The 24,278-nt window shown below is 43.9% G+C and overlaps 2 protein-coding genes across 5 annotated transcripts in view; both read left to right on the forward strand.

The window, feature by feature from the left end:
* Positions 1 to 4,866: 4,866 nt before the first annotated feature.
* LOC122682033 (spliceosome-associated protein CWC15 homolog) lies at positions 4,867 to 6,025 on the forward strand. Its single transcript, XM_043884724.1, has one exon. It carries the CDS (start codon positions 4,996 to 4,998, stop codon positions 5,689 to 5,691), a length of 696 nt encoding a protein of 231 aa, XP_043740659.1. The 5' UTR covers positions 4,867 to 4,995; the 3' UTR covers positions 5,692 to 6,025.
* An 8,646-nt stretch (positions 6,026 to 14,671) lies between these two features.
* The window catches only part of RALGAPB (Ral GTPase activating protein non-catalytic subunit beta), an 89,198-nt gene continuing 79,591 nt past the window's right edge, over positions 14,672 to 24,278 (forward strand). For 3 of the 4 annotated variants that reach the window (XM_043882951.1, XM_043882953.1, XM_043882954.1), the window contains exon 1: positions 14,673 to 14,910. The gene's annotated coding sequence lies outside the window, so the exon portion shown is untranslated. Of the gene's footprint in view, positions 14,911 to 24,278 lie in introns of all 4 variants that reach the window. The other variant, XM_043882952.1, reaches the window with a different exon arrangement.

The following is a 24,278-nucleotide window of genomic DNA, read 5'->3' on the forward strand; positions in this document are numbered from 1 at the left end:
GGGAGGACTCTGGGGGTGTGGTGGGCAAAGGCCAGGTGTTGGGCTTACATAAGAGTTCATGGTTAGTCAGAAATCCAAAGTGTATTGTGACTTCCCTGGTGGTCCAGTGGTTCAGACCATGCTTCCACTGCAGGGGGCACAGGTTCAATCCCTGGTCAGGGAGCTAGGATCCCACATGCCATGCAGTGTAGCCAAAAAAAGAGGACATGTTTTTGACCATTCAGCTTCTTCACTTTCAAATTATAAATGATGCTCACCCCAACCCAGCCTCTTAGGTCTGCCTTCTGCCACCCTTGCCCACCTGACCCTCAGCCCCAGGAAAGGTCTCCCACTGTCCAGGGAAGACACCTGGGGCCTCTTCATGGCCCATGGTCTGTGTCCACCCTCATCTCACAGGTCACACTCCAGAAGCTCCACATGCCGAGCCATGCTACTACATAATGTTCCTGACCACGCCGCCACTTTGCGAGCCTGTGTACACGCCTGGAAACCCCCTTTCATTTCAGATGCTTGCCTGACTCAGCTTGTGTCACTTCCTGCAGGAAGCCTTCACTGGCTAAACCACCGCCCAGCCTGGATTCCCTGCCCTTCCTTTCATTCACATCAAGAGTCGGTTTTGTGCACAGTGGGCTTCTCAGGTTCGATCCCTGGGTCAGGAAGATCCCCTGGAGAAGGAAATGGCTTTCATTCACATAAAGGGTCAATTTTGGGCAGGCCTAATTCTAGGAATCGGTAAATGGAAGAAGGCAGAAGAGCAAAAACCCCTGACTTTATGGTGCTTCCATTTCAGAGGACAGAGACAGACCATAAAGTATTAAAACGTCTAGTATGCTAGAGAAGGACTAAGGGAAAAAACAATTGAGCAGAGAACTAAGACAGGAAGCCTGAGGGCAAGCTGGGGGTGTGGCCCTTTGAGTCTGGAGAAGGCCTCCCCAGGAGGTGTGATTTGAGCAGAGTGAGGGGCGCTAACCTCCGAGTGTTCTTGTGCACCAGCTGTCACAGCATGGACTGGGGCTGGGAGGCATCTTTCCTCTGGGATACAGGCCCGGGGAACGGCAGGACTATGGCTACTTAGCAACATCTGCCATGTGCTGAGGGTGGCGGCCGAATCAAGCTGGGGTTAGCTAGTCAGACCAGGCTGTGTGCATCGGGAGGGCAGGCTCTCCACTGTCAGCTTGGGCCCCTTCGCCCCACCCCCATCCACAGTCATCACCCAAGGGCAGGCCTAACCTATGACCTGGTCAGGGAACTAAGATCCCGTGTGCCATGCAGCGTAGTCAAAAAAAAGGACGTTTTTGACCATTCACTTGTTCACTTTCCAATCATAAGTGATGCTCACCCCAACTCAGCCTCTTAGGTCTGCCCTAGGTCGAGGACCAAGAGCAGTGCTAACCAAGCCAGGCATGTTTTCCTTTTGAGCTGACTGTGTCATGCGTGCTTGCTCACTCTTTTGCAACCCTGTGGACTGTAGCCCAGCAGGCTCCTCTGTCCATGGGATTTTTCCAGGCAAGAATACTGGAGTGGGTTGTCATTTCTTACTCTTGGGGATCTTCCCAACCCAGAGATCGAACCTGTGTCTCTTGTGTCTCCTGCATTGGTGGGTGGATTCTTTACCACTGCGCCACCTGAGTTTGTCAAGAGCCTGAGTAACTGCTTGCAGGAACAAAACAAAACAGGAAGAGATGGAGGATTTAAGTCCCTTTAACAGCAGAGTCCAAGACTTCCCTGGTGATACAGTGTTTTAAGCACCCACTTTGCAGTTAATGGGACCTGGGTTCAATCCCTGAGCTGGGCAGATTCCACAGGCTGTGCAGCAACTAGGCCCACGTGCCCCAACTATTGAGCCCAAGTGCCTCGGAGCCCATGCCCTGCAACAAAAACCACTGCAACGAAGAGCCCTTGCACCACAAAGTAGAGGAAGTCTGCGTGCAGCCACGAAGACCTGGCGCAGCCAAGAATAAAATAGAGCCCGGAGGTGCAGAGAGGTGAGCTCCTGTTGTAGGCAAGAGAGCCACTTCTGGAATTCCTACAGGGACAGGATGAGATTCCAATTTCTAAACCACATTCATACTGCACAAGGCCTGGCTCTGAAGTCAGAGCAGCTCTCAGACTTGATATGAGGCCTGGGGTTCAGCTTTCCCTGAATTTTTACAAGGTGTGGTCGGTCATGTGACCAAAATTCCCATCTTCTTTTTCTTTCTAAGAGCCTTTACTTTCACCATCACTGTGCCATTAAATGAGTCTCTGCTGATAACAGCCTATAGTGTGTTACAAGCATAGTGGCTGACACAGGTGAGGAGCTCAATGTATATTTAATAAAGGATGAAGCCAGTGGTGGCCTGGACCATGGGTACAAGGAATAGTTCACCAAGGCCCCTCTGTTTCTGTCACCTCAACTGCCATGTCACCAGGATACCTAATTCCACCTACATTAGGAAGAAACCTAGGGAAATCATTAAGAGCCTGTTGGATTTTTTTTTTTTTTTTTTGGCTGTGCCCTGCAGCACTCGGGATCTTAGTTTCCTGACCAGGGATCAAACCTGTGTCCCCTGCAGTGGAAGCACAGTCTTAACCACTGGATCGGCAGGGAAGTCCCAAGAGCCTGTTGAACTCTGATGTTGTCCCTTAACTGTTGTGGGGCCTGGAGCACATTATTTTGCCTCCTTGAATCTCAGTTTCTGGCTCTGTAGTTTGACCATTATAAGGACCTACCACAAATAGTAACAATGAAACAAGATGATGCCTGCTAAAGGCATAACACAGTACCTACCTAACACTGAGTGCTCTGTACACATCAGCTGTTTTTGATGAGTCTGTCTAGCTTGCTGATAGTTAAAAATGAATAACAAATATAAAATGTCATTATGACAGACTCATCTGTTAATGTGACACCATGAATACTTACTTCTGTGTAGATCTGCAGGCATTCCAGTGGGGCTGGTGTTAATCATCTCTATCATGGAATGAACTTTTATTAAATTCCATGTGCTATACTAAGTGAGCCTGTGTATATAATTACTTCACTTAATCTTCACAACCAGCCAGTGAGGTAGACTTAATTATCCTCCATTTTATAAATGAGGAAACTGAAGCTCAGAGAAATGAAGGGACCTGTCTCCCTTCCAATGAGCAGCCCAGCTGGTTTCCATCTCCTAGTGTATGAAGTAGTGAAAAATGTTGCAGGCTGATTTCATAAATAGCACAAGCATACGAGGTTGTCAGATGCTTGTTTGTACTGGAAAACTGGAAATTAGGATATTTTACTATTCCCTCCATCTGTTTCAAATTATTGCCTATTATCCAGTCTTCCTAAAATATTCCGCATTCAAACCACCAGTCTTGAGGACTGAACTTGTGAACCTGAAACATACAGAGACGATGGGCATGTTTCAGCCAATGCCAAAATATTGTGTGCATCTCCCTTATGGTTGTGTCTGAAGCAGGACTCATCCTAGCTCTTCCAAGCTTGAGGATACTTTTGCAGGGTACGATTCAAGTGACCTAAGAACAAGGATTAGGGTCAAGAAGAGCCATGAGGGCCTTCCCTGGTGGTCTAGTGGTTAAGAACCCACCTTCCAAAAAAAAGAAAAAAGAACAAAAAAGGAAAAAAAAAAAAGAACCCACCTTCCAATGCAGGAGAAGCAGGCTCTATCCCTGGTCGAGGGACTAAGATCCCACATACCTTGGAGCAACTAAGCCTGAGTGCTGCAACCACTGAGGCTGCACATTCTGGATGACTAGAGTCCCTGCACCACCATGCAAGGTCCCACATGATGCAATTAAAATCCTGCATGCTGCAACTAAGACCCGGTGTAGCCAAATAAATAAACAGTTTTTAAAAATACAACTAAAGTAAAGGTTATTTTAAAAAAAATAAAGAAGACCTATGAACCTAACAGCAAGAAGCAGAGACATTACTTTGCCAACAAAGGTCTGTCTAGTCAAAGCTATGGTTTTTCCAGTAGTCATTTATGGATGTGAGAGTTGGACTCTAAAGAAAGCTGAGCACTGAAGAATTGATGCTTTTGAACTGTGGTGTTGGAGAAGACTCTTGAGAGTCCCTTGGACTGCAAGGAGATCCAGCCAGTTCATCCTAAAGGAAATCGGTCCTGAATATTCACTGGAAGGACTGATGCTGAAGCTGAAACTCCAATACTTTGACAACCTGATGCAAAGAACTGACTCAATTTGAAAAGACCCTGATGCTGGGAAAGATTGAAGGCAGGAGGAGATGGGGACGACAGAGGATGAGATGGTTGGATGGCATCACTGACTCAATGGACATGAGTTTGAGTAAACTCCGGGAGTTGGTGATGGACAGGTAGGCCTGGCGTGCTGCAGTCCATGGGGTCACAAAGAGTTGGACACAACTGAGCAACTGAACTGAACTGAACTGAACTGACCAGAGGCCCTGGTGAAGCCACTGGTGGGAGTTATACATAGTAGAATCAAGCCAGGAGAATGGAGAGCTGGGAGAATGAAGTTTCATTTGTCCCTGCAAAAAAAGTCTGAGAATCGGAATACAAGGATCAATAAGAAAGTTTCTGCCCTCAGGGCTTCCCTGGTGGCTCTGCGGTAAAGAATCTGTCTGCAATGCAGGAGACACGGGTTCCATCCCTAATACAGCAAGGTTCCATATGCCATGGAGCAACTAAGCCTGAGTGCCTCAACTGTTCAGCCTGTGCTCTACGGCCCAAGAGTTGTAACTGCTGAAGCCCACGAGTGCCCCAGAGCCTGTGCTCTGCAACAAGAGACACTATTGCAATGAGAAGCCCACATACCACAACTAGAGAGTAGCCCACAAAGCAACAAAGACCCAGTACAGCCAAAAATAAATAAATAAAATTATATATATATATAAAAAGAGGTGTCCCTGGTCTCCGGCTGGTCATCGAGAGCGCAGCGCCAAGGCGGCTCTGCAGAGGGCCGCCCCTCGCCCCCTGGGATAGGGGAGAAGAGTCAGCGGGTTCCCTGTGATAGCCTGGAGCATAAAAGATGACAACAGCAGCTCGGCCAACTTTTGAACCTGCAAGAGGTGGAAGAGGAAAAGGTGAGGGTGATTTGAGCCAGCTCTCAAAGCAGTATTCAAGCAGAGACCTACCCTCTCATACAAAGATAAAATATAGACAGACCACTCAGGATGCCCCTGAAGAGGTTCGAAACCGTGACTTCAGGAGAGAGTTGGAAGAGAGAGAGCGAGCTGCTGCAAGAGAAAAAAACAGAGATCGGCCAACCCGAGAACATACAACCTCCTCTTCAGTGTCAAAGAAGCCCCGATTGGACCAGATTCCTGCTGCCAACCTTGATGCAGATGACCCCCTAACAGATGAGGAGGATGAAGATGAAGATTTTGAAGAGGAGAGTGATGATGACGACACTGCAGCTCTTCTTGCAGAGCTGGAAAAAATTAAAAAAGAAAGAGCTGAAGAGCAGGCCAGGAAGGAACAAGAACAAAAGGCTGAAGAAGAAAGGATTCGTATGGAAAACATTCTGAGTGGAAACCCTCTTCTTAATCTCACTGGCCCATCCCAGCCTCAGGCCAACTTCAAAGTTAAAAGAAGGTGGGATGATGATGTTGTCTTCAAGAACTGTGCAAAAGGTGTAGATGATCAGAAGAAAGACAAAAGATTTCTAAATGATACGCTTCGATCTGAATTTCACAAAAAGTTCATGGAGAAATACATTAAATAGTACAGTTTTATGTGCTGAATTGAAGGCTATAACATGTAAATGATCTGACTTCATTTTGATTTATTTTTCCCTCCCCACCCATGTCTAAATTGTGTATAGGCTTCCCTAATTTTTAGTTCCAAAGTATCTTTTCCTTTATTGATTAATTACTTGGTAAGGACTTGGGAATTGGTTTAACCCAGTTTCCATCTCAATATTTCCAGTCATGTGTTTTCTCTTAAATATGGGAAAAGAAACCTGCTTATAACAAATATTTTTAATAATCTAAATAGCCAAATCTGTGTCCCCAACTTGTTTGTTGAAATGTATGCAGCTAATAAAACATTGCATATTTTAAAAAAATAAATAAATAAATAAAAATAAAATAAAAAGAAAGTGTCTGCCCTCCCAGGGATCACATACAGCTTTAAGTTCTATTTCTAGGTATTTATGCAACAGTCACTGTGTGCGGGCCTGGCTCTAAGATGCACACAGAAACCCTGAGCAAAGCTGAGGAGGGGCCTCATGGAGTGTACAGTCTAGAACATTACATGCCACACATGTAATTGACAATTTAAACAAAAAAAAAAACCCTAAAATTTTCCTAGGCACTGCATTTAAGAAATAAAAAGCAGATGAAATAATTTTAGTGATAGATTTTATTTCATCCACTACATCAAAAAATACTGTCATTCCAAAATTATAATGAAGGTTAAAAAATGATTGAGATGTTTTCTTTTTTTTCCCAAACTCAATATTGGAAATCTGGTGTGCATGTTATGCTTACAGCATGTCTGGGTTATGCTTATAGCACGTGTGGCTGGTGGCTACAGCACAGATCTAGATGATGAGGGGCTCAAGGCTAATTCCATCAAAGAAGAGTGTTGCAAACATGCCTCCTTTACTGGAAGACCGCTGCATCTTGTAGGGGCCTAAAAGAAGCTGCTCCAGCCTGGGTTTGCCATCCCCTGGTATCCCTCTTCCTTATCTAGTCAGAGTGGGGCCAGGTACAAATCAGGCATGCCTGATGGAATGCCTGAGGCATGTTCCTGAGCTTTCCTGAGGCAGGATGCCAAGTTCTGCAGTGCTAGCCCAGCACAAGCCCCGCCTCCCAGTGTTAACCTCCGTGTGCCCGAAACGCGTTCATTCAGTTACCACTTGTTAATTGAGCACCTACTAACTACCAGCCTCTGTGCTAAGTAAGCAGTGGGAACACACACCAGTGAACATAGATAGCGGACAGCTCACAGTACCATCATGATAAACAAGTAACCCACAAATGAAGAAAACATTAAAAACTAAGACAGACTTTCCTGGTGGTCCAGTGGCTAAGACTCCAAGCTCCCAACATAGGGGCCCGAGTTCAATCTCTGGTCCAGGGAACTAGATCCCACACTGCCACAACTAAAGATCCTGCATGCCACAACTAAGACCTGGCACAGCCAAATAAATAATTAAAAAAAAAAAAAGATCACTAACTTGGGAAACAATGCAAAAAAAGAACAAACTATAAGAACGCTATGGAGGGCAAGTGACAGGTGCTGTGAGTCTAAACAGGGATACCTGACCTCTTGGGGGTCAGAGAAGTTCTCTCGGAGGAAGTAGAATTAACTGGGCAGAGGAGGAGTGGTCTATGTGCAAAGGCAGTGTCAGGGATGCTGGGAGGTGCTCTAACATGGCCATTGTGGATAGTGAGTGCCACAGAGGTTTAGGGCAGCCACCTGGAGTGGATGGGAGAGCCCTGGCTTCAGAGTCACACAGACCTGGTGCAACTCAGCCAGAAACTTGGGTGACAAGTTTCAACTTGTCTGGGCCCCAGTTACCTCCTTTAGAAGGACATGCATGCTTGCTCAGTCGTTTCAGCCGTGTCCAACTCCTTGCGACCCCATGGACCGTAGCCCCCCAGGTTCCTCTGTCCGTGGGATTTTCCTGGCAAGAATACTGGAGTGGGTTGCCAGGCCCTCCTCCAGGGGATCTTTCTGACCCAGGGAGCAAACCCATGTCTCTTCTGTATCCTGAATTGCAGGCGATTCTTTACTGCGGAACCATAGGGGAAGCCCTTAGAGGGACATGGTGAAGATTAAACAGAGGGATGTATGAAACTCTTGATTTACCAGCTGCCCTGCCTCATTAAATTATTGACCCTTGTTATTATTTATTGAAGGGTCTTCTGCACCATATCAAGAAGATGGCCAAGTTTTGTGTTTGTTTCCTTGTCTTGGGGACTTTGACAGAAAGATGCCCTGGAGAAGGAAATGGCAACCCACTCCAGTATTCTTGTCTGGAAAATTCCCTGGACAGAAGAGCCTGGCGGGATATAGCCCATGGAGCTGCAAAGAGTCAGACACGACTGAGCATGCACATAGGCATCACAAAGGGGACTTTGGAGTTGAAAGTTCTATATTAGAAGTGTTTGGAGAAGTAGAGGCAGAGCTCTCCCCTTTAATTTTTTCCTGACTTTATTTTTACTAGAAAATTTGAATGATATGATTAATAGGCTTGACTTTTAAAAATGAACATTTTATTGGGTTGACCAAAAAGTTCATTCAGGTTTTTTCGTAAAAAATTATGGGAAAACCTCAATGAACTTTTTGGTCAACCCAATGTTTTTGAATAGTTTTAGATTTGCAGAGAAGTTTAAAACCTGGTACAGAGCGTTTCCATGTATCCTTTAGCCAGGTGTTCCTAATAAGCACATTTGTCAAAATTAAGAAATTAATATTGGTATTAAATACTATTAACTCCAAGCTCAACTTGGTTATCCCCAGTTTCCCCACTCATGTCCAATTTCTGTTGTTGTTGTTGTTCAGTCGCTTGGTCATGTCCAACTCTTCGTAACCCCATGGACTATAGCACACCAGGCGTCCCTGTCTTTCACCATCTCCCGGAGCTTGCTCAAACTCATGTCCATTGAATCAGTGATGCCATCCAACCATCTCATTCCTCTATCGTCCCTTTCTCCTCCTGCCCTCAATCTTTCCCAGGATCAGGGTCTTTTCCACTGAGTCGCCTCTTTGCATCAGGTGGCCAAAGTACCAGGATCCAATCCAGAATACCACATTATATTTAGTCACTATTTTTTCCTTATTTTCCTTAACCTCTATTCTGAAAGAGTTTCTCAGTCTTTCCTTATTTTTCATGGCCTTGACTGTTTTTTTGAAGAGTGTTGGTAAAAGTATTTTGTAGAATGTCTCTCAGTTTGGGTTTTTCTGATGTTTTCTCATGATTAGACTGGAGTTATGGGTTTTGGGAAAGAGTATCACAGAGGTGAAATGCCACTCTCATCATGTCATATCAGAGAGTACATGACATCAGCATGCTTTATCACCTTGATTACTTGGTTAAAGTGGTTGCTGCCAGACATCCCCACTAACTATTTTTCCCTATCCATACTCTAGTCTTTGGAATATAGGCTTAATTTTGATAGATATTTTAGAGAACATATTTAGAAATCTATGCTCAACAATGAGAGAGTTTATCTCTTTCTCAAGCACATTTGGAATATTTACAACTATTGACCACGTTATCTGCTGCAAAGCAAGTCTCAAATACCAATGCATCAGAATCACACAGATTAGAATATGTGACTACAACATAAAGACACACAAGCAAAACGTCAGGGCTTCCCTGGTGGCTGAGTGGTAAGGAGTCTGCCTGCCAATACAGGAGACATGGATTCTATCCCTGGTCTGGGAAGGTTCCACATGCTGTGGAATGGCTGAGCCCATGCTCTAGAGCCCGGGAATCGCAACTACTGAGCTCACGTGCCCTAGAAGCTGTACTCCACAAGAGAAACCAAAGAGAAGCCCGAGCGCCGCAGCTAAAGGTGTAGCCACGTGCACAACCAAAACAAACAAATAAATAAAGACAATACCTTAAAAAAAAAAAAACTTTAGACAATGCTTAGACTTTAACCATAATGAAAATACTACATATAAAAACTTGTGGAATGCAGCTAAATCGGTATGTTAAGGAGAAGTTTATAACTGCAAACGACTTCATTGAGAACTTCTCTCCAGTAAAGGGAACATGTGACTCAGCAGCCAGTAGACTTCCCTGCGCTGTGGACAGGAGTGTGGACAGGACTTCAGAGGGTTGCCCCCCAGTGTTCTGGTCTTGGGCTCTCCACCAGGACGTTAGCCTGGAGAGCCCTGACAGAATCAGAACCACAGTAAAACACTGAGATTGAACTGCCCACCATGTCCGAAAAGTGGAGGTACAGAACAGATTCTTTTCAATTTTACAGAGAAAAGGGATGAGATGTGTTCCCTATCGTAGCTTTGTGAAGTAAGTTGGCCTTGTGGTTTCTGTCAGAGGTGTTAAGGGAAACCAGAGTTTATGTTATATTTGATTTAGATCCGCTAAAGACATTGCTTTGTTGGGAGCAAGCAATTTATCATTTAAAAAAAGCTGTCCTTTCCAAATCCAAGACAGACAACTTCCCAGTAGTGAAAAAAGCCACACAAAAATACAGGTTTAACCTCTTTTTAAAATAAAAATTTCTGAGTAATGAAGTTTGCTCCAGTGTTACAGGTGTTGCCTGTAAGTGCTACCTTTTTTCAGAGTGTGCCGCCTCCTTATAAACATCTCACCACTTCTAATAGACCCTCTGCGGGTTCTGCTCTCACAGGTTTAGCTGTGTTCCGCTTGAGGCGAGTCAAGACTGGGAAATACAAAGCTTCACAAAGACATCAGTGGGAAGAGTGCACTGGCATTGCAGAGCAACATCTCAGAAGTCCGCAGAGGAGACAGGCATGGCCGCTTTTGCCAAAGGGAGTGAGGTGACCATGCCGGTGGCCAGCTGGGGAAGAGACTGCAGAATACACAGAGTCAAGGCCATCTACTGCCCTTCTCTCCACTGCTCTGGCTGCAGTAGGTCAGAGAGGCAGTGTGGTCTGAACAGAGCGGTGCAAGCCAATGCCTGGGCCCATGCTTGCAGCTCAAGCATCCGCAGGGGACTGCTGGTAGCTCAGAATCTGAAACCCAGCCTGGTTTCAATGTGAGTGAGAATCATCAAAATCAGCATGTTAAAACCATTTTGGCAGCCCAATCGTTCACAAATTGGTGAAAAAATTACTGCACCAGATACCAAGAGTGAGGTCCTCGCCAGGCTGTCCACTTGGAACCACAGCTGGCTATAAGGCTCATGACATAAGTCCTGCAGTATCTCAGGGCATCTGGTCAACCCACACATACATGAGAGAAGGGTGAGGGGTAAGATAGAGGGTCGAAGAGTTCCTTAAAGAGAAGAAATGGAGAATGAGACCCACAGGGGATGGATGTGGTCTGGGACTGCTTAGTCCTGCTTGGATGGCACTTCTGGCACTGGTCAGTCCCAACCACTGGAGGGAACCTTAGAAAATTTCAAGTTAGAAATTTCTGGCTAACAGACCCCTCATGGGGACTGGTCTAACTGGGGCACCTGACCAAGATGGCATTGTTGTCCTAAGAAAAGCACTTAGAAAACTTTGAGGAATACCAGTCCAAAATGAAGTACTGCTTGAAGCACAGGGTCTGGGGCAGGGTACCCCTCGTTGTGCTAAGTCGCATCAGTTGTGTCCAACTCTTTGCAACCCTATGGACTATAGACCTCCAGACTCCTCTGTCCATGGGGATTCTCCAGGCAGAAATACTGGAGTGGATTGCCACGCCCTCCTCCAGGGGATCTTCCCAACCCAGGGGATCTTCCCAACCCAGGGATCAAACCCGTGTCTCCTATGGCTGTTGCACTGCAGGCAGATTCTTTACCGCTGAGCCACCAGGGAAGCCTGGGGACGTCTTGCCCAGGTCTAATAATGGTTACTACCACTACCAGTGGATATTATTCATTAAGACTTTAACAGTCCAGCAAGAAAGTGGGTTCAGTGCTGAGCCAACGAATTTTCCACCCACTCACCTATCTATCCAATAAATGTTCACTGAGCACCAACGCTGTGCCAGTATTGTGTTAGGTTCGGGAGAAATACAAGTGGGTCTTCTCAACCATTATCTACACCAAGCAAGTTCAGCTCAACTAAAAAAAGAAAAAAAGGAAAAAAGAAGAAATTGGCTACAGACAACATACTTCTCATACATCTGTTCAGTTAACAACTTTTCTCAATTATGGCTCTTGAAAACTGTCCCAGTTACTATGATTCCATACAATTTACCCTAAAACTTAGTGGTTTAAGACAATGACAATATTTATTTTGCTCAAGAATCTGCTGTTTGGGCTGAGGTTCTCTTGTCTTTGTTCTGCTTGATTTTAGGTGGGCTGGCTTGAAGCCTGGGGACTGGAATCATCTGAAGGCTTCCTCATTCACATGTCTGGCCATTGATGTTGTCAGCTGAAACATTCTCAAGTTGTCAGCTGAAACATCTCCATATGCTCTCTTCCTGTGGTCTGAGCTTCCTCCCAATATGGTAACTGGGTTCTGAGGGTGAGCATTGCAAAAGAGGGTAAGCCAGGTGGAAGCTGTATCCTCTTATCCTCTTTATGACCTAGCCCCAGAAGTCACAGAGTATTGCTTCTGCCCTATTGGCTATAACAGTCACAGCTGCCAACCAGACTCAAGGGGAGGGAGTATGGATCCCATCTTTCAGTGGGAAGATGTTGGTTCCATTGTAAGTACTGGGGGATAGACAATGTATATTGGTGTCATCAATTTAGGAAAAAAGTCTGCCAGAAAAGTTGATGTAACTGTTCCATTTCAGTTTCAGATGATAATTCCCCACTTTATTCTACTTTTATAGTTAGATTTACGATGGAGAACCAATCTGTTTTGGAGAATCCAAATGTTTTTACTACATAGCATTTCACATCTCTTCAGTCTATTGTGTATGCATACTTTTCCCCACGTTTCAAAGTGTTCTGATATTTAGGCTTCATTTTCCCTCAAGGTGCCTTGTGTGTGCTATAATTTTATTTTTATGTTGGTTTAAGAGAAACCCTCAAAGTTTTTTTAAAAAACTGATTATGAAAAAGGTGCAGAAATATCACCTTTAAAGAATGACTCACATGCATCTTTCCTCCACCTCCCCTGCCCCCACCTAATATTAAATCTTATCTTCTTGGTCAGTGTATTAGTCCTTACACCTTACATTTTATGTAGAAGTCATATTAGTCCTTATATCTTACATTTTATGTAGAAGTCATATTCTTAATTTAAGATTATTTATTTATTGCTTATGATTTTTGTTTACATTTTTTCATTGCTATATTTTTTGTTTAAAATATTTAGGTGTCTTGAGTTGGAATTAAACATTTTTTTCCTCATCAAAATTAATGGAAATATAATTTTTTTCATTTATCAGCTTTTCACTTAGAGGCAGAATTTGCAGGAATGAATTAAAGTCACCAGGTAAGAGACAAGATTATTTTCATCAACTCCCCAAAGGCTCTGACAGGTTCCCAGTCCTCTATGTCTGTCATTTTTCCAGTTTCTATCATCCATCGCTCTTCTAATTTGTCACCTCCATTATTAGCCCCTTACCTGTCTGTTATATTACAGGAGTTCCATATTTATCATGTTAGGAATGAGTCTGATTGCAAGTAACTGATAACTAAAAAAAAATTGTGATCTAAATAAGAATCTCCCCCCACCCCCCACCCATTCCCCTATAAAACAGGAAGGCAGTCCAGGGTTTGTGCAGCTGCTTGAGTATGTCCCAAACCAGGCTTCTTTTGTCCTTCTGTTTGACCTTCCCTAGCACAAGCCTCCTCATGGTGCCAAGATGACTGCAGTACCTCCAGGTGTTGTGCCTCAGTTCCAAGCATGAATTAGGGGAAGGGTGAAGCTCACAAACTTCTCCAAAGAGTTCCTTTTTATTTTGAAAAGGAAGCTCTCCCTTGAGACTTCTACCTATATCTTATTGGCCAGAACTTTGTCTTACTGCCACTCCCAACTGCAAAGGAAGTTGGGAAGTGTGTGCTTTGCTTTCCAGCCTCTGTAGTTTAGAAAAGCAAGTTTAAGTGGTTGGAATAAATATTGAGAGCTTCTCATAACATTTGCCACGAGGTGTTTAATTGAAATGTATAGCTATGATTCACAAAGTGACCTAGATATAGCTCTCCTCTAGCTACTTTCGTGTGTGTACAAAATCTTAAACACTCTTTTCTTTCCATGAGGACTCCACTTCCTTTGTCACTCTTTGCTCCATGGTCTCTTCTGAGGGTAAGGAGGAGGAGTCAGCATCTTCTATGCTCCATTCTGCTCTTTTAGATAGTGACTGCAGCGCTATTACCCTGATCCCCACCTCTCTGAATATCAAGGACAATCTCAAGGCCAGGTTCTCCCTCCTCTTCTCTTTCAGCCCTAGTTTCCTCTTCTACACCCTCAAGGCACTTGAGCTGTTATCTCTCTAATGGCATTTATCACTTTCTTCATTGAAGCTGAAACCAAACGATTGGAAGTGGTACTGTTTACGAAACGTGTGGTGCATTGTAGGTGCTCAAATTGGTATCTCTTGCTATTATTACTACTAGTAGTAATGTCTTATTGCCTTTATCAGACTCAGCTCCTTAATGACAGGCTCTGAAGTTGATGTCTGATTCATCTTGGTAACTCACATCTGGCCTGGAATTGTGCATTGCTCATAATGCTATAAGGGGCGGGGGGAGCGGTAAAGGCCACATTTCAAAAGAACGGTGCTGTAAAGGTGGGACGTGAGAAATTCCTGGAACCTGAGTAGGAGCTAGAAACTTGCAGAGAAGACCTTACTTCGTTCGCATCAAAAACAGGCAGAGTTCCGACTGATTCGTACAGACGCAGGTGGACCGCCTCCCCGCCCGTATTGCGATGAGGTAGGAGTATCCGTCACTCCACTCCTGCTCTTCTAGATCCGGAAAAGGAGGAGGGACTATGTCCCGCGCGCGGCGATCTGGGATAGCTGCGCACGCGCAGCTTCCGGCTCCGTGTCTTGGGAATTATTTGACGCCGCCGTCTGGGACCCGCACAAGTCTCTGATCAGGCGTGCCGCGCACGCGCAGTGGCCGAGTCGGCTCGGGGAGTTATTTGACGCTGCCGCCCCTGGCAGTCGGAAGTTGCCTGAGCAGATCCCAGCCGGCCGGCCCGACTGGCCTTCGTCGTCCCCGGGCGCCGTGGGAGAGTCGCTGACGAGTGGACAGAACGACCGCCTGAGGACAGCCGGCCAGGGCAGCGAAAGCGCCGGTCCTATGGCGCGGGTGGCGTGAGGCGGAAGGCCGAGTGCGGCCGGCGGCGGCGCCCACCCCAGCGATGCGGGCCCCGCCCGTCGCCTCAGGTAAGCGGGCGGGCCTCCAGGTCTCGGCCAGACCCTCCCCTCTTCTCCCCTCAGGCTGGTCCAGGGATGTCTAAGCCTTGTTTCTCGGCCCCGGAGGCTCTAAAGGCCCGGCCTTCGGAAGCGCATCTCATTTTTGGGGGGGGGGACCCACGGGGTCCGTGGGAGCTTGGCCCAGGAGTCGGTGGCCTCTGTCGGGTCTGCTCAAACCCGGGGTGGCTCTTGAGAGCTGCCCTGGCCGGGAGAAGCTCTTTCCTGGCAGCCTGGGGGAGGGGGCGGGTCTGGAGGGGAGCTAGACAACTCCGGCGAAGAATCTGGTCCAGCAGCAAGGTTGGTCGAGTGGCTGCCGCCCTGTGGGGACGATGCTGCCCATTGTATGGTGACTCTCGAGGAGGAAGAGTTAATAATGAAGATGAACAATTAGCCCTTCTTTAGCGCTTACTATACGCCGGGCGTTGTGCCAGGCCATTACGTTCACCCCATCCAAGTTAACAACAACTCGGTAAGGGAGGATGATTATCCCCATCTTCCTGATGAGGCAACTGAGGCCCGTAATGGTTAGGTGACAACTATGCCCAAGGTCACAGAGCTGGTAAATTTGACTCCAGATTTAAGTTCTTAACTATTAGGTCAGTGGCTCTCCAACTTCGCTGCACGTAAAAATGACCTGGAACAGCTTTTAAAGATTTCTGATGCACAGGTAACAGAGCCAGGCCATTTAAATCAGCGTGTCTGGGAGGGGAGCTGGGGGGCGGGGGGCGGGGACGACGCCAGACAGCGGTATTTCTTAAAGATCCGCACCCACCCCCACCCCCCGCCGCCGTGAATTCAGTGTGCAGCAAAGTTTGGGAACTGCTAGATAATTTTGCATCTCAAGAAAACGTTTCAGTGTTTCTCCAGTTTAACTGTGTAGGATAATCTTCTGGGACTTTTTTTTTAAAACTCTGGTTCCACCCGCAGATAATCTTTTCATTAGGCTCATTGCACCTTGTGAAAGCCTATTGGGGGTGGGAAGTAACTTTCTGTGCAGGATTTCCTAGTCAGCTGGACCTTTTAAAGTGCCTACATCTCCTGCGAAACTGTTACCTTTCAATTTTCCTAGATACACAGTACTCACGGATATAGTGTCTCTGATCTCAGGGTCTTGTTTGCATATGTTGTTCTTTGCCTAGACTGTCCTCTTTGGTTTCTCCCTGCGCCACCCAAACACACACACTTCTGCTGTTTTCTTACACACGTGCACGGAGCCTTTTCTTCCTATCTTTGGCTGCATAACTCCCAGCGTTTTTAACCTTCAGGATGCCTCTATCTGTGACCCTTCCCCTCCAACCCCTCACTCCCAACAACCTTGGGTCTTTCCTATCTGCTCCTTAGCATGATCCTAATGAAATTTACCAATGATCTTTCTATGCCATATTTCTCTTTCTTCTGCTAAGATTGTGAGCGACTTGGACCATCTTTTCTCATCTCTGGATTCCTCCCAGTGCTTTGACATACAGACTCAACAAAGGTTTTACTGAATGGAATGTCTGAGTCCCTCTTATGCCACATATTGCATGCGGCAAACAGATCCTTCTCTATTTTCATATTTGCAAAAGGTGTTTGGTAGTTCTTAGTCTACAGAGTTTTGCTCTTTTTTGCTTGAAAATACTCTAGTTAGGTTAATTAATTTCCCCAAGTTGAATAAACACATTGCATTCTTAGCACTTGAATTGCACTAAGTTGCACACTTAGCACTTAGGGACACACTTGAAAGGACTATGTGCAGTCAACATTGGTTGATTTTTAATATCTAGTTTCATCACAAGCAGATACAATCAGTTCTGTAGTGGAAACCTTTTTTATTGCTCTTAGACTTTTGTCTGTGTTCCCTGCTGAACACTATGCTGTCCAAAGTAAGTGTTTAGTTATCATCCACTCAGTGTAATTGGGCTTTCCTGGTGGCTCAGAGGGTAAGGAGTCTGCCTGCAATGCAGGAGACCCGGGTTCGATCCCTGGGTCGAGAAGATCCCCTAGAGAAGGGAATGGCTACCCACTCCAGTATTCTTGCCTGGGAAATCCCATGGATAGAAGAGTCTGGCAGGCTACACCCCATGGGCTCACAAAGAATTGGGTACCACTGAGCAGCTTAACACTTTCAAATGTTACTACCTTGTTGGCACTTGGTAAATACTAATAGATGGAATTGCTGCTGGTAGTTCATCCTATTACTGGGAGGGAGATTTTAAGAAATACTTAACAAAGATTGAAACCTTGATGTCAGAAGAATTGACAGTATATATTTATTACAGAATGCCTGAACTGCTATTGTCCAACATATTTACAAATTATAAAGGAAGGCAGGCTGGTAATTCAGATTATATTTGTTCTTGGCTAGTCTTAAAACCATGTAAGGTTTATAAGAGTGAGTGAGTATGTGTGTGAAGGTCATTATGAAGAGGTTTTTTGACAATAAAGATTTTATTGCAGTTAAAGATGGTGAAGTATAGGGACTGAATAAAAAGCACATTTCATGTAATGGCGCTCTTTACATTATACAGATTGTTATAGAAAGATTTTCTTGGTTCAGTTTTATATTGTTTTCTCAAATTTTAGGCTAAGGCTAATGTAGAAACTGATGGAATAATTTATGTTAAATCCAGATACTCAAGAAACTTGCCCTTGTTTCTCTGATCAGATGTCGCAGAGTATCCCATTCTGGCCTCAGCACATGAAAGAAACTCAATCTTTAAGCCTCAGGTTTAAGTCTCTAGTTGATCCCCAAGAAAAGGTGAAAAACTACACAGACTCAGTTGAAGACCAAAAGTGACTGTAATCATGAGAGCCTGAGGACTAGAAATGATTCTTTTAAATACGAGGTGCCCATCGGAGTTAGTAGATGTGTTGCCTGACATCTGTAAAGACCTTTCAGATAGAACACATTATTTTCTTTAAAAAAAAAAAAAAAAAAGAATACATTATTTTCTTTGGTGCAAGCTGATTAAGAGTTTTAGAAATAAGGTACATGGAGTTTAAGTTTTTATAGATGAAGAAAGTTGGTAACTTGCTCAGGACTACATGGTTGGCTGTAGCACATCCAAGACTAGGATGCAGGTCTTCTTGCTCTGTACACAGTATCCCCTTCCACCCTCACGCCTCTCGTAAGAGGATGTCTTGTTTCTTGTGTGTGTGTGTTTTGGGGATGGGGGAAGTGGACAGCGTAGTGTGCTATGGTTGAGATACTAAGTTAGATAAATAGTGGGTGCTTTTCATCGTATGACATGTACTTTGCTGTATAAACTGGGGATGTTACGATAAATAAGACACAGCTCCTTTCCTTCAGGAATCTATAGTCTAATAAGGGTTGTAATAAAAGTAAAAGTGTAGTATCTAAGGCAGCTTTGCCAAATAGAAATTTCTGGAACTGTTCTATATCTGCACTGTCCAATATGGTAGCCATTAGCCACATGTGATATGGAGGACTTGAAATTTAACTAGTGTAACTGAACTGAATTTGTAATTTATTTCAAATTTAAGTAACATGTAGTTATGGTTACTGTATTAGAGCAAGTGTGAGACATCAAAGATGAGCATGAGCATTGTGGTGGTGATGGGGACAGGCAGAGTATTCTTTTGGGAGGGGGGTAGGCTAGCAAAAACTACCTGTTTTCACTTTTCGGAAGAAATGCAGGCAGAACTTGTCTCTCTCTCTTGTAATTCAGGCATGTTATAGGATCCCTAACAGTAAGAATCTGGTGTACAGGTGAATACATTCCTTTTTGGCCAAGGTTGATTGATATTTGCCATGGTGGTCAACAGGACTACAACAGAAATATGAAATATGTTCTTTTTGTCTTTGTTAGTTATAAAAGTTCTATGCGTGACCTTGAACACATGTATGTGCCTTAAGATCCAGCATTTATTTACTCAGTTCATTTATTCAGTGTTTTGGCACCCTATACCCTATTTTTCCTTAGAGAAATAAAGCATGCCTGATAGTGTCTATCTTGAATTTGTACTACTCAGAGTATGTTGACTTACGTTGCTTTGTTTGATCCTTCTCCCAAGTCACTGTAGCTAGGTACTGCAGGTATTCTCCCTGTTTTAGAGGTGAGGAAACTATGACAAAGAAATGCCAAGTGACTTGTCCAAGGTCATATGGTGAGGTGCAGAGTCCGAACAAAAGAAGGAGCATTGGACTTCACGGCAAGAGGTGGAATTTCTTGTCCAGCTCACCTGTTGCTTGATGTGACTGTGAGCAAGTCATAGTGGCTAGTGACATCTGTCTTCTTAACTTCCTGGGCTTGTTACGGAATTAAAGTGAAGTAACGTGAGAACTTTTTGAAAATGGTCAATTGTACAAAGGTGCATTGTTATCCAGCACGATCTGCAGTAGTTTTTTTGTTGTAGGCTGTTCCCTTCATAAATCATCGCCTCAGTTATCATATTGAATGCTACTGTATCATGGATTTATTCATCGTGGGTTTCTCTTCTTCACCATGAAACTTTTTCTTGAGCAGCCATTGTGTCGTATTCATATTTGCCTCCCTACATGTTAGGACAATATCTGATACGTAGCAGGTGTTTTATAAATGTTTGTTCAATGAAATAACTGATGTATGAATTTATTTTACAAAGTTAAAAACAATTGTTTTCTGTAATTAGATTTGAAGTGCCTTAGGAACAAGAATGATGTTTATTCATTATGATATTCCCCATGCTTGGTGTATAGAAGGCATGTAATAAATATTGGCTGAGTCAGTTGATGTAATTAATGCCAGACTGTGGTCTTAGTGTATCTACCACCGTATTGATCATTTTGGTAATTTGTCAGTTAGACCAGACCTTCATGTTACTCTGTGGTAGTTCTTACAAGCCATAAGCTGTTACCTAGCACACAATAACCTGACATTAGAAACATCCAGAGATTACCTAGAAAGTGGATATGTGTACAGTTGGGAAGGATATTAAGTGATCTTCAGGGGGGCACTGTCATTTTTGCCTTCCTCCTATCTGGTAAAAAATCCATCTGCAATGCAGGAGACCCTGGTTTGATTCCTGGGTTGGGAAGATCCGCTGGAGAAGGCATAGGCTACCCACTCCAGTATTCTTGGGCTTCCCTTGTGGCTCAGCTGGTAAAGAATCTGCCCGCAATGCGGGAGACATGGGTTTGATCCCTGGGTTGGGAAGATCCTCTGGAGAAGGGAACAGCTACCCACTCCAGTGTTCTGGCCTGGAGAATTCTGTGGACTGTATATAGTCCATGGGGTTGCAAAGAGTCGGACACGACTGAGCAACTTTCACTTTCAGTTCAATATCACATTTACTTCTGGAGTGTTGAAAGTGGAGACTTTGCTGCTAGCAGCTCAAGTTAATAGCCGACAGCCCTGACAGCTGGGAAGGAGACTCATAAGAACCTTAACATAGCAGTCAAAGCTCTCAACCATCTGACTTCAGTTATGTCTTCCTATTTCACCACAGCGCCCAACCCTCCCTGCCATGTTCCCATCCTTCCTGCCCTTCCCTTCCTCAGTGTATCAGACATACTGGAGTCTGCTTTTCTGCTGTCCCCTCAGCCTGTGTTGGATACTTCCATCAAATTTCCTTAGTAGGAATTCAGTTCCTGTTGTGTTATTCCTGTGATAAAATTAAACGTTTTCTCATCTCTGCCCCCAGTTTTTACTACATTAATTTCAGATCTCCAGTCCTAGTATTCATAGTCTTTCATAATTATTATCATTATAATTATAATAATGAACTTATTCCATAAATTCAAGATAAGTCACTGCTTATCTTGAAACCCTACTGCCTTCTGTATGTAGCTTTCTTTTCTGCCAGTCTAGGTTTTTAGTTTCTGATGCCATTTTTTGCTACTTGACGCAAGTGTCCTTCCTCTTATATATTAGCTGCCCCTTCTGATCTCTTATCCACTGCATTTTCTTATCTCTGTTAAAATTTATAACCTTCTTTCAGTACCCAATTCATATGCCCCATGTACTGTAGTCTTCCCTGATCTTATCCTTTTGTTTTCCAGCTCAGCCTTTCTTTCATCCAAAAGTAATCTTTTGTCCTCTAAACTTAGAAAATATCTTGCCTAAAGCTTTTCTTGTTTTTTTTTTTAAGGGGGTGTTCAGAACTTGAATTTTTTAACTTATGTTAGTTATTTATGTATTTTTTTAACCTCCTCAATTAGACTATAAACTTATTGAAATAGTAACCAAGTCCTAGTAATCTGTTTCCTTCCTGATCTACTGCATTGTACATAATAGATGGTTATTAACTGTCTATTGAATAAGTCAACTTGATGCCAGTGTCTGAATATTTGTGTGTATGGTGAAGTCTACACATATATACTTACCAATTCTTTGACATGTTGTTCAGTCACCAAGTCATATCTGACTCTGCAGCACGCCAGGCCTCCCTGTCCCTTACCGTCTTCTGGAGTTTGCCCAAGTTCGTGTCCGTTGAATCGGTGATGCCATCCAACCATCTCATCCTCTCTAGCCCTCTTCTGCCTTCAGTCTTTCCTAGCATCAGGGTCTTTTCCAGTGGGTCAGCTCTTTGCATCAGGTGGCCAAAGGATTGGAGCTTCAGCTTCAGCATTAGTCCTTCAATGGGTATTCAGAATTGATTTCCTTTAGGATTGACTGGTTTGATCACCTTGCTGTCCAAGGGACTTTCAAGAGTCTTCTCCAGCACCACTGTTCAAAAGCATCAGTTATTCGGTGCTCTGCCTTTATGACATGAAGAGTTATTAATTAGGGGCTTCCCAGGTAAAGAACCCACCTGCCAGTGCAGGAGATGCAAGAGACCATGGGTTTGACCCCTGGGTCTGGAAGATCCCCTGGAGGAGGGCATGGCAACCCACTCTAGTTTTCTTACCTGGGAAATCCAAATCCCATGGACCAAGGATCCTGGAGGACTACAGTCCATAGGGTCACAAAGAGTCAGACATGACTGAAGTGACTTAGCATGCATTCATGCTATTAATAAGAACTTATTATATCAAACTGTACAACAGTTCTACTCAGCTAAAACTACTCATATTTTTTCTGTGATCCTTCTAATTTTCAGTCATGAATGTTTTTCTCGTTGTAATCATGATATATACATCCCCCCATACATGTTCCAAACATCTTACGTGTCTTGATTCTCTAATCACCACAACTCTAAAGTGGGCCGTTATCCTACTATTATTCGCATTTTACAGATAAGGGTGCTCAGATGCAGAGGTAGAGTAACTTTTGTAAGATTTCTTAGCTTGCAGGTGGTGGAGTTGGGATTTGAATAAAAGAAGCTTAGTTCCAGAGTCCTGGCTTTTAACCAGGACTATTTGTTTAACTATATGTTTAACTCTTATTTGTTTTCATGCTTCTCATCTCTATGTCTACATTATAGTATATAGAGTTAATATGCCCTAATTATGAAGGTATTCCATTATTGATGGACAGTTAAATTATGCTCACTTCCCCATCTTAAGTGCAATACAACAGTGAATGTCTAGTGCATTTCTCTATTGAATTGTTTTTATGAGGATAAATAAGTGATATTAATATTACGGCGTCAAAGCACCTGATATTACTATGTCTCCTACTGCTGCTGCTGCTGCTAAGTCACTTCAGTTGTGTCCGACTCTGTGTGACCCCATAGACGTCAGCCCACCAGGCTCCCCCGTCTCTGGGATTCTGCAGGCAAGAACACTGGAGTGGGTTGCCGTTTCCTTCTCCAATGAGTTAAAGTGAAAAGTGAAAGAAGTCGCTTAGTTGTGTCCAACTCTTAGCGACCCCATGGACTGCAGCCTACCAGGCTCCTCCATCCACAGGATTTTCCAGGCAAGAGTACTGGAGTGGGGTGCCATTGCCTTCTTCCATTTCTCTTACTATGTATTGTGAAAACATTCATGCTGTTCTTGGGTGAATGGTTAGAAAAATGGCATCAGCCCGAGGTGCCTTACAGATGTGTCCGTTTAGTGGCAGGATAGAACTAGAAACGGTTCCATAGTGAGTGGGCTAGGCAGTCAAGGCCCAACAGGATTTTTGACTTCGGAGAGGCTGATGCTGATATGAACATCCCTGTCCAGGAGGACCTAGACTATGTAGCACTTCTGGTTCCTAAAACTGTTGACGTTCTTTGAGATCTCTGGGTTTGGTGTTTGGATAGCCTGAGCTGTCCAGCAAGAGGAGTTTCTTAGTTGTGTGTTTGAGAGCAGCTGACCCCTGACAAAACCGAGTCCAGCAGGACTTAGCCTGCCGGATCTGCCACGTTACACTCGACCCTCATCTTTTTTCCTCCCCTAATGGCAGCAACCATGAAACCAAATGATGTTATAGGACCTCCACAGATAGATTAAAACCCCAGGCCCTGGGGCAGAGATGGATTAGGGTAACTTCCAGGGTGGCAATGGCCATTCATAATATATGCTTCCCTACCTTCCTTCCCCAAGAATCATGCTAATTCAGTTATCAAAACTAGCATATGCTTTTATCTTTGTTCAGAGTCATAAATTGACCCATGGGTTCTTTTTAGCTTGCATCCTGTTTTGTTTTGTTTTTTAAACTTGAGTCAGCTGAAAACATTTAAAGAGTAGACTTTACAGAGAAGTTCAAATTTTCTCTGTGTCTCTTGAAAAATTGGGTTTGCATTCCTTAAGGGTAATAGTTGGCTAGGGCTGAGTAGTGACTGTGCCATTAAAGAGAGCTTTAATTCTCTAGTTTGCCACAATGCCCACCCTACCTACTTCACAATTGACTGTGTTTAGTTTCCTAGACTGTAGGTTTGCATCATTCCCAGACCTAATATTTGGTAATGACTGCTTCACTGTGTTGAAATTAACACATAATATATAACCTAACAATACAGAAACTAAAGATCTGTGAAACTAACAGTAACAAATTAAAACCATGAATTAACTATCCTTCCGATAAAATTGGTATTTTAGTAAAAATGCTCAGGTCCAGCTATCCTAGAGGACATATAAAGTGGTCAGATGCTTGTGTCTGCTTATAAATTGAGAAGTAAGGCAGTAATATGGCACTTCATATTTGACATTTTGAAATAAGGGCTAAGTATATACAAAGTTCTTATGATTGTGTTCCTGAAAGCAGTGTGTGGTATTAGCAACTCAGATACCACAAAATGCTATCATTTTTGGTGATGTGATTGTTCTGAAATGGTGAACAGTTCTTGGTATAGTAAGGTTCTGAACATGAAAAACTTTCCTCAGGTTGCAGGGTTAATTGTGTTACTGGAAAATTTGGTGTATATTAAAACACCACTAAATATTTTGTATATATGAGTAAAAGTTAGATCTTTAGGCTTAGACAATTGAAAACACAATGATTTTTCTGGCAGACATTAGAAAGTCAGGTAAAATGTAGCATAGTTGTAGCATA

Source organism: Cervus elaphus, chromosome 23 (genome assembly GCF_910594005.1).
Source record: "Cervus elaphus chromosome 23, mCerEla1.1, whole genome shotgun sequence".
In the NCBI taxonomy this organism is placed as follows: Eukaryota; Metazoa; Chordata; class Mammalia; order Artiodactyla; family Cervidae; genus Cervus; species Cervus elaphus.

Bases quoted from the DNA above. Each gene is read 5' to 3' on its own strand.
- LOC122682033 (XM_043884724.1), top strand. From the start codon at position 4,996: ATGACAACAGCAGCTCGGCCAACTTTTGAACCTGCAAGAGGTGGAAGA.